Source organism: Strongylocentrotus purpuratus, unplaced genomic scaffold (assembly GCF_000002235.5).
Source record: "Strongylocentrotus purpuratus isolate Spur 01 unplaced genomic scaffold, Spur_5.0 spur5_scaffold_8, whole genome shotgun sequence".
In the NCBI taxonomy this organism is placed as follows: Eukaryota; Metazoa; Echinodermata; class Echinoidea; order Camarodonta; family Strongylocentrotidae; genus Strongylocentrotus; species Strongylocentrotus purpuratus.
This window is the reverse complement of record NW_022145614.1, coordinates 31,721,900-31,738,197: the sequence shown is the minus strand read 5'-3', so window position 1 is coordinate 31,738,197 and position 16,298 is coordinate 31,721,900. Positions and strand designations below refer to the sequence as shown.

The window sequence follows — 16,298 nt, the reverse complement described above, 5'->3', positions numbered from 1 at the left end:
AAAAGATTATCATCCTTGATGAAAATAGATTCCACCAATATTTTGACTCGATTATAATAAGTTGCACAAATGTTTCTAGGCAGACATTGCTTGTATATTTGATTACATAATCATATAATATGAATAACAAAAATATTGGGTCACAATGAGAGTATTCTTACCCATGTTTCTTCCAATCTCTATCCATGCACTTAACTTCCTTGTCCAATAAGAGTTATACATACACAAGCAAAGTTTGCACTCAGTCACATACCCCAAACTTTGCACAAGACAGAGAGCAGGCAGCCTTGTACAAAGTACATGTATGATGTATGTTTCCTTTACCTTCTATACTATTAAGAAAGAGATGTTTTCATAATGCATGCTACCGCATACGGACATGATTTTGGTTATGTCAATAAAGCCATTGTGTACAATAATAGGCAATTTATGCACAATCAATTTCAACTTCTCTCTCTCTCTTTTTTGTTTGTTTGATGTCTACTATAAACAAATCGCAAAAAATAAGATCTCACATGCCATCGATGGTATGGATGGCCTATGACATAGGTACAAGAGCCAATTTAAGAAATGACAAAAATTAGAAGATTAAGGCCGAGCTAAAGGTATTTCATTTCCCAGCAGCTAGTGACTACTAATAATGGCCAAGCAGTGACGCTCATGACCCTTGGACATTATTACCCTGGTTATAGCTGAGCCGCCAAACTAACTAGCGCTCAAGTATTACTACTACTACTACTACTACGAGAATGACACAAAATATCGGAAGATTTCCTTGTTCCATGCCTAATGTGAACACATCATAATGGCAGAATCTTGGGATGTGTCTATTTCTGGTGTGAACACAGTCTTTGTCTGTTTCCTTGTCTTGTCTGGTGTGAACACAGCACACGTGGCAGAACCTTACCTGTTTCTATTCATGTGAACACAACATAACTGTCAAGATGTCACTTGCTTCCTTGATTAATGTAAACACAGCATAACTGTCAGCCTCTAACTAATTCCAATGAATGACTAATCTTGTAGATGTAAACACAGCTTAAATACCAGAGCCTTGCTTATAAATAGTTCCAAGAGTGGTGTTAACACCGAGTGAAAATCAGAATGTGGCCCGTAATTTCCTTTGTGATGTGAACACAATTGAAGTGTCAAAGTGAAGCCGATTTGAAGCTGAAGCATATGGCATACATTGAGACGAGGCACCAAGGGCTTCTCGATTGAAGGAGAAGGAAATGAAGTCAAATGAGCCCATTTCCTTGACAGCCTTAGCGTAAATATCCTTAACTCGGTTGATACAGCATTACAGTGAGATGATCATGAATACTACATGACGAGGAGGGCAATGCTAGTCTCCTATTCCACATTCAGACCCAATCAATGAAAGAAAGAAAAATCCTGAAACTAAAGATCCATATTAAATGATAATAATAATAATACTATCAATTATTCAGGAGTGTTCAAAATAAAAATTGCCGAAGGGCTTACAAAATCACAGCATTTGAAGAGAAATCACGAAATACATAGACTTGTAAAATACCGGTAGATACATTATATTTAGAGGGAAGAATAATGTTTTAATGAATCTTTTAAAAGTGGCAAGGCAGGTAATTTCTCTGATGGAAAGTGGGATGTCATTCCATGTTTTATAAGCAGCCTTTGTTTAATAAAAAATGATCAGTCTATCTAATACTGGCCTTCACATACAAGTTGTTATTGTTAATACAGGTTGCCCCTGACAACTACGAAGAACTAATGTCGGACATGTCAAACCCAGCAACAAATGTTCATTACAGTATGCAAACCAGGAAGTACTTTAGTTTACAAACATTGTTCACAATCCACAAATAAAACTTTGTTTTCATTGTTCATCTAGAAACAGATCATGTTTCACAATAATTTATCTAACTTAACAATTCATGAACTTGTTTGAATATCTAAAAGAAAACTAAATTATATTTTTTTGTGGTCTGAAATTATTTGGCATTTTTAACTACCTTCAGCAGTGGAAGGGTATAACATTATAATGGCCTGGTAAAGACTAAAGACACATAAAATTATTCTCGAAACGAAGTTGAATATCGATTTTAAATATACAATAAGTCAGATCATGTTCAGCTAGATTTCATACTTTTATTTTGCTGGTAAAAAAACCCTGATATTTAATGCTTCGTCGCAGCTGAATATTTTGAAGACAATTTTACTGGGAAAACACAAAACAATACTTGACATTGTTTTCAAAAGACAAAATATACACACTGCAATTGTTGCAACCCATTCTAAACAATACATCCTTTAATTCTCATATTAGGCTTTATAGAACAAAGCATGAACATAATATGTCATGAATTAAGAATGAAAAAGGCCCCAGCTTCATTCTTTATTTTCCAATATTCAATTAAACAACAAACTAAAAATACAAACAAATTCAACCTCTCAAAATTGCTTCTTTTATTTGTTGATACAATTTGTAATAAAAATGGATCCGAATCTTGAAAAATATTGAGATCTAATCATAGCTGAAAATTGAATTTGTTATGGACTTGGTCATCGGAGAGTGCCAATTTGGCAGACACCTCCAGACATTGTGACACGATTATCATTTGCCAGACAAGATTAAAGATAAGACTAAGTTCTAGATGTAAGGATAATCAAATATTTAAACAAATATTGATAATAAAATATATGCTCCAACCTGTATGTGGAGGGGCCTTTTTCTGGAAACTGTAACAACAGGTGAAGAGGGGTTAATCTAAAGTCTTCATTCTCTTGCATGAAACTAGGATATCAACACTTGAACAATAGCTGCAGTAATGCAGTACAGTAGACATAATTCATGCACAATGTTCTTGTCCAACAAAACTCCAAAATCATTTGCATTATGTCTCATTTGAAATTTTCATAGAAAAGATTAGATTTCCTCAAAGAAAAGTTTAATTTGTTTGTAAGTTTTAAACTCTTTATGAATATTCTAATTTTTTACTCAAATTAAATGATTGGTCTTTTAAAATTTTGTCCTTTGCCCTTGGACCTCTGGAAAAGAATAAAAAGTAGGTCTGCCTCTTTGACTGTATGCATGCATGAATTCTTCATATAGTCAAGTTATTTTAGTACTCATCACTGAAGTCCACTCATCATGTTAATGTAACATGACAGCAAGTGTCATGCCACTATCCAGCTGTGATCTATGACACTCTCAATGGAGGTTAGGTTAACATCCAGATGTCTGAGGTGCCTCATAGTGACTGAATAGCACTAGGTCAAAGGTTAAAGGTCACAAATCATGACATACATGTATACAATTAAGCAATACATGTGAAGTTGAATCTGTTGTGCAACAATATTGCATAAAGATAACATTATTGTAGCACTAAATGCACTGTTTATGAGTGCAGCAAAGAATGTCAAGAAGGAAAGGGGGAGAGAGAGAGAGAGAGCAAGATAGTGAAAGGATAGATAGAGAGAGAGGGGGAGAGAGAGAGATAATAAAGAGAGAGAGAGAGAGAGAGAGAGAGAGGGGGGAACATGGAAGACCATGCACAATCATACATATGTTTTTCTACAGCATTCATTAGGCAATAATGTTCCTGTCACTTGAATATTACAAGTATTACCCAGCCTTAATTATCATTCACAGATGTGAGTGCATGGCATGTTATTCCAATGAAAAAATGGTACGAAAGGAAAGGCAAAGGATAGATTAAAGCCTCTCTAAAGTGTTGGGAGCCCTTGAAATTTGTCACAAATTTGATGGCAAATGTAACTTAACTTGTATCATAATATGAAAGAGGATGTCATTTAAGACACACTTCTGCAAAGATTTCCCCCTAAAAATGTGTTTGAAGACAAATATTGATGAAAAAATACATAATTTGGGTTTTCTGTTGTATGCAGAAAACCTAAATTTTGTATTCTTTCATGAATATTCAACTTCAAACACATTTGTTTTGAAAATCCTTGCAGAAATGTGTCTTAAATGACATCCTCTTTCACATTATGATTCAATTTAAGTGACATTTTGTCATCAAATGTTTGGGGCTCCCAAGAGTCCCAACACTTTAGAGGGGCTTAAAATACATTATTTTCCAAATAGACTCTTGAAAGAGCTCGAGAAAAGAAAAAGACATTTTCTGTCAAAGCTGTAAACCCCTTGAGCACCACAGTCAACTTCAAGTTAAACTTCAAAACAACGTAATGAAACTATTTCTCAAGAAAACTGAGATTATGTGAGTCTAGTGGGTCTCCCTTTAATAATTAGACGGGGGCTGTCTTTGGGTAAATTCCTTCTGATCTATCACACAGTTACTCACCCTTCCCTACAATACTTCCTGTTTTAATTAAACCCTGTAGCAAGCAAGCAAGCGAACATAGAACCCTCAAACACGCTCACTTTCTCTGATTTATGGATACTGGCTTAGGAAGGGACTTGTTGTGCAACGACATATCCATATCAACATACACCAGGGGTAAGGGGTATCTTCAGTACATACATGATATCACTACAATGAAGCTTGATACAGTTTGATACATCTTTTCAAACAAAAACAAACAAACTGAACATTCATTTGAAGATCAAGAAGACCTACACCTCACTGACTGAACTGTGACTTTTCATATCAACTTAGCTTATACATTAAGACAAAAGTTCTAAAGTAAACAAGCAAAGTGATAGGTACTGTATGGAATGATACTAAAAGCTAAGTCACTTTATATCAGATTTCGAAATTATCAAAAATAAGTTATGCAGAATAGTTACTTTCTTGACACTACATAAGAAATTCAATCTACAAGTACACCGTTAGTACAAATGATTATTTTCTTAATCCAAACATACAATTATTAGAAGAAGAATTTTCAGACTGAAATAGATTCATCGTGCAGAAATTATCATTGAAAATGGTAAATAAACATGTAGCCTTTCATTCAACAGAGTTCTTTCAAGCTCACAACATATATTTAAAATCAATCAAAATGGCACCAAGCTACAAAGCAATGAACATTCGAGAAATAGACATTACACTTGATATAAATGTAGTTTTTGATAGAATGATAGGAGTCAAACTTACTTTGTAGAGTAATCCTTATTAAGAATCCAAACACAACAGAGAGTGGGTAGTAGAGACTGTGCATACTATCTACAAGGTACATGTATCTTCAACTCGTTAAGAGTCTTACTATTCATTTCAATGAGTCATCCATAGAGGGGGGTACACTCAAATTCAATGCCGTCGTTCATAGCAGGCTCTAGAGGGGTGGCCATAAATGAGTTTGTTTGATTGTTAAAATGCTGAGAATACGTGTGTATCCTTGTAAAGTGTACCAATTACTAGAAAAAATAATGTGTATATAGCTAGAATGTATAAAATCGACTTTAAAAAACTTTACCATGCGTTGTATAGGTAAAAGGAGTATGAAGAAAATACAGGCTAACATTAAACCCAACGTATCTAGGGTCCAGCTCTATGCAAGTGTGTATGTGTGCCTAGTCTACTCAACAAGACATTATACTGTTCACTGAGAATGTATTCAAGTTGCTATATTTCTTTGTAGAAGTAATATTTTGAATACAGCGACATGGAATCCATTACATCGAGATCAAAACATGTTTTGGTGATTGGTGCACTTCAACTTAAAACATGTAAGCAGCCATTAACCTATGGCTTTACATCCTATGCGAGGAATGAGGAGACTGAGAATGAGACTGTGAGAGATCTTCTTATTAAAGAGAATTAGCATACCAATTAGATCTCTGAAAATGAGTGACCCCTTTCCCAGATTATGACTCTAACCACTAAAAAGAATATGGGCAGCTCTTTCTTTGAATATATACGAATGGATATTTTACTTTACTTGAATTTCATGAATACAAGTATGTTTATAAAACCTTAGCAGCCATAAAGTAATTAATTAATTGATAATAATTGAAGAGGAAAACTTGATATGCATTCTCCCAACAAGGTATAGACTTGTACAACACATGTTCTAGTAAGAATAAGTACTACTAATGTGTTATACCGTAGCCCGTCTGGACCGTCGGCTTCTCTCTCACGCATTCACACTCGCTACTCTCATTCCACCTTCCCCAATCCTTAATGTTGTCTATCGATCTTGCAGGATGTCTACCAACTCGACACTTCCCTTCAACTTCGCCTTCGATAATTGCTAGTACAACACTCTCCTCTCTTCTTTTCCAGTGCCCATACTTTGCAATCTTCCTTTTCTTGACCTGTGCCACCATTAATTACTACATTGTCATTAATTGGCAACTTCAGCTGTAAAGTCCAGCATATTACCTAACCCTAACCCTAACCCCGAACCCAATCACAACCCTCATATACCCAACAACTTTCACATAATAATGCCCAGAGTTATTGCTTCTGTATCACAAATGTCTCTGAAGCATGCGTCAGATAATCCAGGATAGAAATTTTCTTGAAGAATTTGTAGAGATGTCCTAGTCGCGTGATTTAATAATTTGACTGGAAATGCAAAGGTCATGGGTTCGAGCCCCCGCACAGTACTTATGTCCTTTAGCAAGGCATTTTATCCACATGCACTGTTCCTCTCCACCCAGGTATTAAATAGATACCCGGTAGGATGTGAACGTCACCGTGGTTGGATTACCATGTGCACAACCGTAAAAATGCAACTAGCTGGAATGCTCCCCAGGGAGTGGAGAATGAGCACTGCTATGTGCAGAATAATAATTGAATCCAGTGACTGGGGTAATGGTTATACTGAAAGCTCTTTGGTCAATTAATGGCAAAGCACTTTATAAGAAACAGGGGAGTGTTTCACAAAGACTAAAATCGACTTTAAGTTGGACTTAACTATGGCAGGCTGTTCATGCCACTGGTTGCTCTTACCACTGGTCTCTCAATTACGATCTTTAGATAATATTTTTTCCTTCAATAATGAACTTTCAAAAAATGTAAATTCTGTAGATTATTTACCATGATTTGTACATCCCTTGAGAAACCAATGTCTGGAATTTTTAGAGGAACTAGTGGCATGAAAAGCCTGCCTTAATTAATTCAACTTAAAGTTGATCTTAGTCTGTGTGAAACACCCCCAGGTGTTATTTTATTAATACAATTTGCTCTTACCTCTAGACGTGCTTCCATCTCTGATTCTATGAGGCAAGCAATCGATCTTAGCTTCTCGGTCAAATCCTCGTCGTTTGATCGTCCTACAACCATCTGCAGGATGTCATAGATCTGGGAGGAAATTCATAAAACAGGAAAAAAAACTGTTAGATACTCGCCATGGTTGAGGGAATGGTGTATATCAGAAGATTTCTACTATTGAAAGAAAATTTGGATTCTAAAGTAAATTTCAGAAACACTTCATATGAAACTCAAGTTGCTTGGTTATTCATATAAAGTTTGATTTAATGAAGTTCAGTCATCGCAACTGATTCCTTTCTTGATGAATCCTTCCACTATCAAAGTGCAGATACAATAAAATTTAAGTTATTCATAAAATGAAAATAACTTACTGGCACACCACTCTCACCTTCACAAATGAGCCAAAAGCCAATAAATTCTGTCATTTATAGCAGAATATTACTTTGACAAGGTAATTGACTGCGAATGAAACCATTTCCAATCAGATTACGTCTATGACCACTATGGGATTCATTCCTGTATGCATCAGTGAAAACATCAGGAAACTGTTATGAATTTGACACCCAAGTTCACCTTAGCTTTAGTAATGCGTGGTTGTTAAAGAGCAGGTTTAGTTTTAGGACAGGTGAAAAATAATTTGTGACCTTTTATTTCTTTTTTTTTAATGTTCATGTTGTACTGTAGAGTATCATTAAAATACTTCCTCTAATAAGGATACCCTTTTCAAAATGCTCTCATATTCAAAATATGACAAGTAACAGTTAAAGGTTGTGGACCACAATTTTATGCCACATGTTTGTGTATAGTCCCATATACATTTCTGTATCCAGTGCATGTGCCTCTTAGCAAGGCTGAGCCCAATTCTAATCATTTTGGTGATTCCAAACCCTCCCAGTATACACTAATATGTGCTACATGAACAACCTTTTCCAATCACTTCCACACCGTTTCTTTTACAATGCAATCACATGACCAGAACTCAACTTTATCTTGAAGTTCAATACAGGTGTAGCAATGGTTTTGAAAACTAAACTACATCCTTGAAGATTTATTCCAAGGTTATAGAGACTTGATGAAAGTTCACTCTTACTTTTCCCATGACAAGATGACGTAGACTGAGATGTCAAAAGTGAGGGCTTTCCCATGCCTGTTTAGTGTTGGTCTGGGAGTCATTATGTACCCATACTAATATCATAAAAACATGTTACCCTTTTCTAACTTTTCTTTAAATATCGTTTATACAAATACAAATCTACAGCTAGATATGTAAGAGAGATGACTGCTCAATATCTACATGTATAATTAATAAGAATATGAAATCACAAAAGTTTACCTTCTCACTAAGGCTTACCTTTTTGAAGTTGTTGCTATTATCAATGAGACAATTAATTAATATACAAATATTGGGCACAACTCCACACCTTCTTACCTTCTTAGATTTGTTGCTATTATCAATGAAACCAATTAAATAATTCACAAATATTGGGCAAAATTATGCTACAAAGACTGTTAAGACCCTAACATGTGACCATTGCCACTCCTGCACTTGTACCTCTGGAAGAAGTTCCCCTCTGTACCTAAAGACTGCATCAAAGCTTACCTTCTTGGAGTTGTTGGCATCATCAATGAGACCTCTAGCCTTGCTGATCTTTTCTTGGAGTTCCATGTCCGACTTCTGGGTGAGTTCTGTAGCCATGTCTTCTATGTGAACAACCAACTTGTCTACCATCTGAAAGGAAGCATTTAGAATTCTCTTTAGTGAAAGAATGCCAAATATCGTTTAGAATAGATTACCCCAAATAGAGTTAAAAACTTGCCCTGTGTAACTATATTTTTCACAGCTTACATATTGTGTGGCAAATCTTACACTGTTTTAAAGTATTTGCAATGAAAAGGTGCTCAAATAAACACTTTGAGGATTGGATTGAAAAGGTGAAAAAGTTTTTCTTTTTAAAATTGTTAGAGACTTTTTGCATATGTTGTATAAATGAACTTAAGAGAGCATTTGAATGTGGATTCAAAAGATTGTGTAAATACATGTTTAATATGAACAAGTGATAATAATTGTTCTTTAAATGTCACAAATATTATAGGCACATACTCTGAAACTTGAGCTTTCTTATTTCTAACCTTTAAATCTAGGATGTGACTTATATTATCCACATCGTTATAGATGCAGATGTAAGGGAAGAAATTAAGATGGACAAGCAGAGACTTTGAGCTGCAGTAACAAGATATGATTGATAAAAAGGTCAGATTTATAAATGCCTTGTTTAAAAATTATTCTTCAAGTATTCCAGAGAGACTCATTGATGTATCGTAATGGCTTTAGCACAATCCATCTTAAACCATAAAAGCTATACATTGGACTGATTTACAAATATTTATTTGTTTATATTAGTTTATTGGAACCAATAGTGCTTCAGCATAGGACTTAGCACTTATGAAATGATCTTTCACCTGGTGAGCTGTTGTGTAGAGGAATCCTCTTTGCAGGAGGAAAGCTTGTTTGTTAGAGAACTTCCTTGGACTGTGATTACGCTGAAGGTATTCCTGGATCTTCTGGATGGCTGTTTCAGTCTTCTCGTGGTTCCTCCCCATTGATGCTATCATATCAGATGTAGGAATCGGGATCTTCTTCATGGTGAAATTCCTGCACCAATTAAGAGGTGGTTCTTTTAAAGCCCCACTGCACTACTTATGGCTACTTGCGCCCTCTATATTGCAAACAATGCCTTAACGGTGACCATTGATCCCCATGGTCCCCTTTTTCTTATGTTAATTGAGAGCTGATTTGATGGGATAACCAATCGTCAGTGACCATGCAGGGAGGTCTAATCCCTCCTGGCCAAACTAGTGCAGAGGGGCTTTAACAGTGGATATGCACTACGCATAGGTCATCAATAAACAGACAAACCTGATTATAAAGGACCACCTATAGGGCAAGTAGCAACAGAAAAAAAGTTGCCTTTCTAAACAATGTCTATAAAATTGTCATGGTATAGCTACTAGACTCTTGATCGCAAGGTGGAGGGTTCAAATCCCAGCCCAGCACGAATAACCTTTGGCAAGACATTAATCTGCATTTTGCCACCCTCCACCCAGGTGAAAATGGTTCTCAAATCTCATCAAGACATGGTTATCAACGTACATTAGATCCAGTGTGAACAGTCCTTACCTCTCCATTGCTTGAGCTAGATCTTGAAAACCTTGTACACCGATGCTGTTGTTGTCAATGACCACCACCTGTAGTTTGTTGTTGATCTGGAGAGCTTTGGCAAGTAGTCGAGCCCCGATGTCTTTCATCTCATTGCCACTGAATGAGAAATATACAGCAACCACATTCATAACATACTTGTAGATGAACTTTTTACACTAGATTATAAGTGTAGATGTCTCTACAAATGTCCAAACAAGTTCTCAATTTGCCAATTGTTAAAGGTATTTAGCTTTTATTGAATAACTACTATTATTGGAGTATTTCCTAGACTTGTTATGAATTGCAGAAGGATCTTCAAAGGATCAAAAGAGTTATTAATGTTATGTAACACTTTGTCAAAAATCAAAGCAAGCATAAATACAAAGGTAGATACTAGGATGAAAATGCTATGATTGTTTACGTATTCAACCATAGGCAGAGTATCAATCAAAAGTCTACAAAATGTATGTTTGTGTTCATACCTTGTGCATTAATCATTAATTAATTTAATGAATGTTACAACAGTTCCTTAGGGAACAGTTATTATGAGAGATTCACAAAACAAAGGGTGGGGTTATTGTCTAAATCAGTGAGCAGTTAATAACGGTTACGAATGATCAGAAGATTCCCTTGAAGAACAGTATTACCTGAGATCCACAGACAGTAAAGTTGTGTTACTGCCTAAAGCATTGATCAGTTGTTGAGTCTCCAAACGGAATCGGTTGTTGGCTAGTTGAATGGTGTGAAGAGGCTACGTTGACCAATCACAGACCAGGTAGCAACAAGAACAACAAAAAGCAGACAAAAAAGAAACACAGCAAACACAATGAATTTTCATGGCAATACATGCAGAAAAATGCAATGCCAGCAATTAGGGTGTAATCACTTATCTGTTCTCTAAAGCATCACAAAGAAAATTCTCAAACATATAACAGTATCTTGATTACAACTTCTGAAAACAGGAATTTAAGATGCGTAAATTAAAAACAAAACTTAAAAGCTTTCACAACGACAATGGCATTTAATGAACTGAACTGCATCAGCCACCTACGCATAACCAGACACTGACTTTCATCAAAATCTGTACATAATAATGAGATTAATGTTTAGTTCGTAATTGACAACATGCCCAAACAGCAAGCACAATATTAGTTTTCTGATAGATACTTCATTTTAAAAACACAAGTAATATATTCATCAACTTCATAACATTCCGTTAGTAACACTTTAAAACATGCTTTTCCAGTTCTTCTTGAGGAAGCTATAGGCAATTAGTAACAATTTGTTACAGAATGCAATATCTCAAACACTCTCCTCCTATATATACAGTGAAACCTGTTTATAAAGACCCTTCAAGTGAGACAAGAAGAGGTCTTTATAGGCAGGTGATCTTTAAGTACAGGTTCCTTTCAACACTTGTCAATAAAAATCACTTTTCAAGGGGAACCCAAAAATGTGGTCTCTAGAGACAAGTGGTCTTTCTATACAGGTGGATGCTTAAGCAGGTTTCACTGTATGAGGGAGGCAAGCCAAAACTATAAACATATTTAGTTCAAGTTAATCCATTGCTATTCCATTCATAAAGTCCCAAATAAACTGATTTGGAGCATAAATGCAAACAGTGCATTTCAAAATAAATTATTTCTTTGAAAGTGAAGATAAAATATTAAACTCACCAGGTCTGGGTTTTGTATCATTTCTTCCAGAGCAACCACCACCTTCTCTCTGTCAGCTCTGAAATAAAAGAGGCAAATAAACAATAAAAAGGCATCTTTGAAAATCACATGGCCCAATTGCATCCCTTCAGGATTATAATTCAGGCAAAATGCCTAAAATTTCATTTTTAATTGGGCTCTTTAATCCTTTAATAAATGTGTCATTAAATAATTGAGCACAAATTTAAGTCTTCAAATGATATCCATTTTTGATTTTTTTTGTTGTTGTAATTGCTCATTTCTATCAAAGATTGTTTAAACCTAATCCTAGACAAAATTAACACCAACTATACATTCTAGGCAGACAATTATGACACTTAGGTAAAACAGAAGTAATGAAAAGACTATAAAATATCAAAATATAAGCTTACTTCTTGCTGTTAGGGTTCATGTTTTGACTGAGGTCTACAGACTCTAAGGAGCGGTTCTGTCCCATCCAGGCTACCAGCGATACCATGGCAACATTGAAGCTGTTGTCACGGAGATTGAGTGTTGTGACGTTGTCCAGCATTGAGATACAGCTACTGATTGCATCAGCTCCTTCTTGACCAAGCTAATGGGTAAATGAAAAGAAATGAACCGTATGTGCTAATATTAATGAGCTGACTACATTTTTTAAATTTTATTAAAAACAAAAAATCAATTCTTTTTCGTTGTCCTTCTCATAGTCATTCTCATAGTCCTTGTCATATTTCTTCAAGTAGTTCTTCTTGTAGTTCTCCTTGCAGTTCTTGTTATTCTTCGCCCTCTCCCTCTTCCTCTCCGTGACCTTGAACCCATCCCCATCCTTAATCCTTACAAGCTAAACCAAATTACCTCATTGCTGCTTAGATCAATCTCTACTCTCTCCAGGTCCTTGTTGTAACCAATGCTTTCCAAGATCTCTCTGAAAAAACAAGATATATCATCAAGGTCAATTAAAATCAATCAATCTTGATGAAACTTGATGAAAATGATAAAACAGACATAGTGAACAACTAAATTATTCATACCCTTACCTTTTTTGTAAATTGTTTCTATGTATGTGAAAAAATTGATATGTCCCAATTTACATGTATGTTTCTTGAGAATGTCACATATTCAAGCTTACATCTACAAGAATTGCACAAAACCCAGAATTCAATCAGACCACCTTTCTTTCTGAGTTACAAAAAAACACACCAAACATCAGATTTACTAGGGGTATGAATAATAATTCAGTTGTCAGTTTTCAACTGTACATGCATTTTCAGTATTAGGAGATAAATAAAGTGTAAAAGAGGCTATTGTCCTGAGGGATAATCCTAGCTTCTAATTCAATCTAACCATATACAATCCCAATTAATAAAATTATCTATTTCTTGTTAAAAAGTTTTGAAAAAATAACCAAAATGTGATAATTAATTCAAAATTCAATATTTCAGCTAAGTTGAAAAACAATGTCACATTAATCAATTCTTCAAGTTCATTCATTTCAATTATTTAAAAAAAAATTTATCCAATAATTCAAATTAAAAAAATCAATTTAAAATCAATTCATTTCCAGTCAATTTTTAGTAATCTAAATCAAAACTCAATCATGACAATTTCTGTTCTAATGAATTAACCTGACTAGTGCTGGAGGGCATCTATTCCTGGACATGTTGAGAGTCTTGAGGCTTCTGGCTGAGGTGAAGAAGTTCTTGACTTGTCTTGGCACTGCGGAATGATGTTTACTGGACAAAACAAAACATGCACAAGAGCTCATGAGAATGTCATCTCACGTCGTTTGGGGGGAAAATTACAAAACTAGAGATTATACTTGTATCTTGTACAAGAATAAGTGGTATATACTCATCTTAACATTATAATGAATATGATGTCATTACTTAAAAATATAAAAAATTCATTTGGCAATTTTTACAATTTTTTAGCAAAATTTGAGCACGCATTTATTTTGAGGTTTTACGTGTATATATTGGAATGTAATGGTCAAAAGGGTCTAGTAGTGAGTCAGCATTGGCAAGAATAGAATCAGGAACCTAAATCATGTAAAAAAAAATTGTGTTTTTAGCTATCATAAGTACATATTCCACATGGCACTACATTTTGCTGAATTATCCCATTTTCATGTTCTCTTTGTTCCAGAACATAGAGAATGAAGATATTTAAAGGCACGATGGCTAATTAGTAGTAGAGCAGTGGTCCCATAACCTGGAGGTCCCAGGTTCAATACCAATTTGATGTGCACGTGCCCTTTGGTAAGGTATTAATCCTCATTACCTAGTCCCTCAGAGAGGACTTACAGCTGCTGGTCCCCTGGTTGCTAACTTACAAGCACACACATGCTTTCTTAGCAGTCAGGTAAACCAAACCAACCAACCAAGATGAAGTCTCACCTATGAGCAAAGGTTCCCGACAGGTTGAGATGAACCATGCTTAAGAAGCAGCCTTTGTGAAGCGCTTCAAAGATGTGATTGAGAGAGCAATCCGTGTCTGCCAGGTTCAGATGGGTGATGTTGTTGGACTGGTACAGAAAGTTGTACAAGTTCTGAAAACAATAATAAATAAACATCATCATAATCAAATACTTATAAATCTTCTTTTAACTGAAATATTATCCTCTGCTCAGAGCCAGAAGGGTGTTAATTCTATGCTGAAAGTATATGTGAATAATCAATAATAGTACCCTTCTGGCTCCATAGGGAAAAAACAGTCCTTCTTCTCTTGGTAACTGGCAAAAAAAAACCAACAAAGAAGTCTGCCCTAAACTTGGCTGACATAGCAACAATACATGATTATATGAGAACTTAGAAATGTAATAACAACAAATAAAAATGGTCAATGAATAATATTCTAGTGTCGAGGGAAAGAATTGTCAGTTTTTGATTGCCTTGATTGACCGTAGTAGATTCAGGTACAGCAGTACTAACAAGTCTCAAAAACCCACATGTATTTGTATCATTATTATTTCATTGGTCAACAAGAAGGCAGACAATTGTTTCTCTGCACTATTCTAGAGACTTTTCAGTAATCAACTTTTCAATAATTCAGAAAGATGTATTTTCATGAAAAAGCGACAATTTTTTCAAATTGAATCAAATTGTATTTTCGAGGCAGTAGAGAGTGTTTTATTTTATCTATTTCTTCACAGAAAAATACATAGTTTAGTCTACTTTAGCATACATGTAACTCCCATATGTAAGATCTCTCATCAGCAAATTTTAAGAGACATACAACTGCTTATTAAAGAACTATTCCCATGTCAATTAGTAATTCAAGAAGTGCAATATTCATAGAAGTCTGTTTAAATTGCATGTGACAAATTTCTTTTCCAGTCTTTGTAGAGTTGACAATAAAGAAACAGCAGAAAAAAATGTTGAAACTTGCAAGTAAAAATATAAGTCAAAGATGAAAGGGAAAATATGACCATACATGTAGAGTACATGTACATGTAACTCAATTGCAAAAGAAAATCTTTTTAAAGTGATTGTAGTTTGCTTATAAACTAGGAAGAAATATTTTGTCTACAAACGAGTTGAATATGAGTGCACTATATTGTACTATGCAATATAGTGTGAGAAATGAACAAAGATAGAAGCTTGAAAGTCTAAGCAACATTAAAAATGTGGTACTTTGCGGAAAAGGTTTTATATTTGTTTACAGGTGAATTACAATGTTGAGATATTATGAGTGGTGGATGTACAAAATAGAAAGTGACATTTACTACTTCTACGAAATAGGCATATGATACATGAAACAAAATAGAGAAATGTTTTTTTTTTTAGTAGGTTTATTGCGTTCCTTTTGGAAGCTCTAACTGATGTACAAGCATTTGTTTCCTTCCTGTAACATCAAGTTAAATAAATGACTGACCAGAAGTGTATTTCATCCATCTCATTTAAAACTCCTCATAAATTGTACATAAAGAATACAGCATAATCATAACAATGCTTTGAATTCTATGCAAACTTCTATTACTGAAAGCAGGTCCTTTTGCTTTTAGTCAAATCTCTTTCAATCACCTGCCACCCACTGGACTTTAAATCTATTAAAGGATTCATTTAAAATAAACATACATTACATGCTTATCATTTCTAGTACTTCCTTGTTGTATAATAATAAGAGAAACTAAAGGATGTTTATAAAAAGACAATTTCCTGAAAAGTTAAGATGAGTGGGCATGATTTTGAGCCAATCATTTTCAAACTCCTCTACATCACACAATATGATGGAAATAATCTTCTTCCTCTTCTTCTACTTTTTCTTCTTCTTCTTTAGTTGCAGTACAGGCCACCGTCA

General features: G+C 34.8%; 1 protein-coding gene across 1 annotated transcript in view; it reads right to left on the bottom strand.

Annotated features, from left to right (window-relative positions):
• Positions 1-16,298, bottom strand: part of LOC578892 (F-actin-uncapping protein LRRC16A) — a 90,933-nt gene that overhangs the window by 26,115 nt on the left and 48,520 nt on the right. The window contains exons 13-22 of the mRNA XM_030975465.1: positions 14,396-14,547; positions 13,625-13,732; positions 12,855-12,924; positions 12,410-12,591; positions 12,000-12,057; positions 10,971-11,074; positions 10,303-10,440; positions 9,585-9,777; positions 8,725-8,853; positions 7,104-7,214 (exon numbers count right to left, since the gene is read on the bottom strand). Coding sequence (XP_030831325.1) covers positions 7,104-7,214; positions 8,725-8,853; positions 9,585-9,777; positions 10,303-10,440; positions 10,971-11,074; positions 12,000-12,057; positions 12,410-12,591; positions 12,855-12,924; positions 13,625-13,732; positions 14,396-14,547 — 1,245 coding nt within the window. The remainder of the gene's footprint in view (positions 1-7,103; positions 7,215-8,724; positions 8,854-9,584; positions 9,778-10,302; positions 10,441-10,970; positions 11,075-11,999; positions 12,058-12,409; positions 12,592-12,854; positions 12,925-13,624; positions 13,733-14,395; positions 14,548-16,298) is intronic.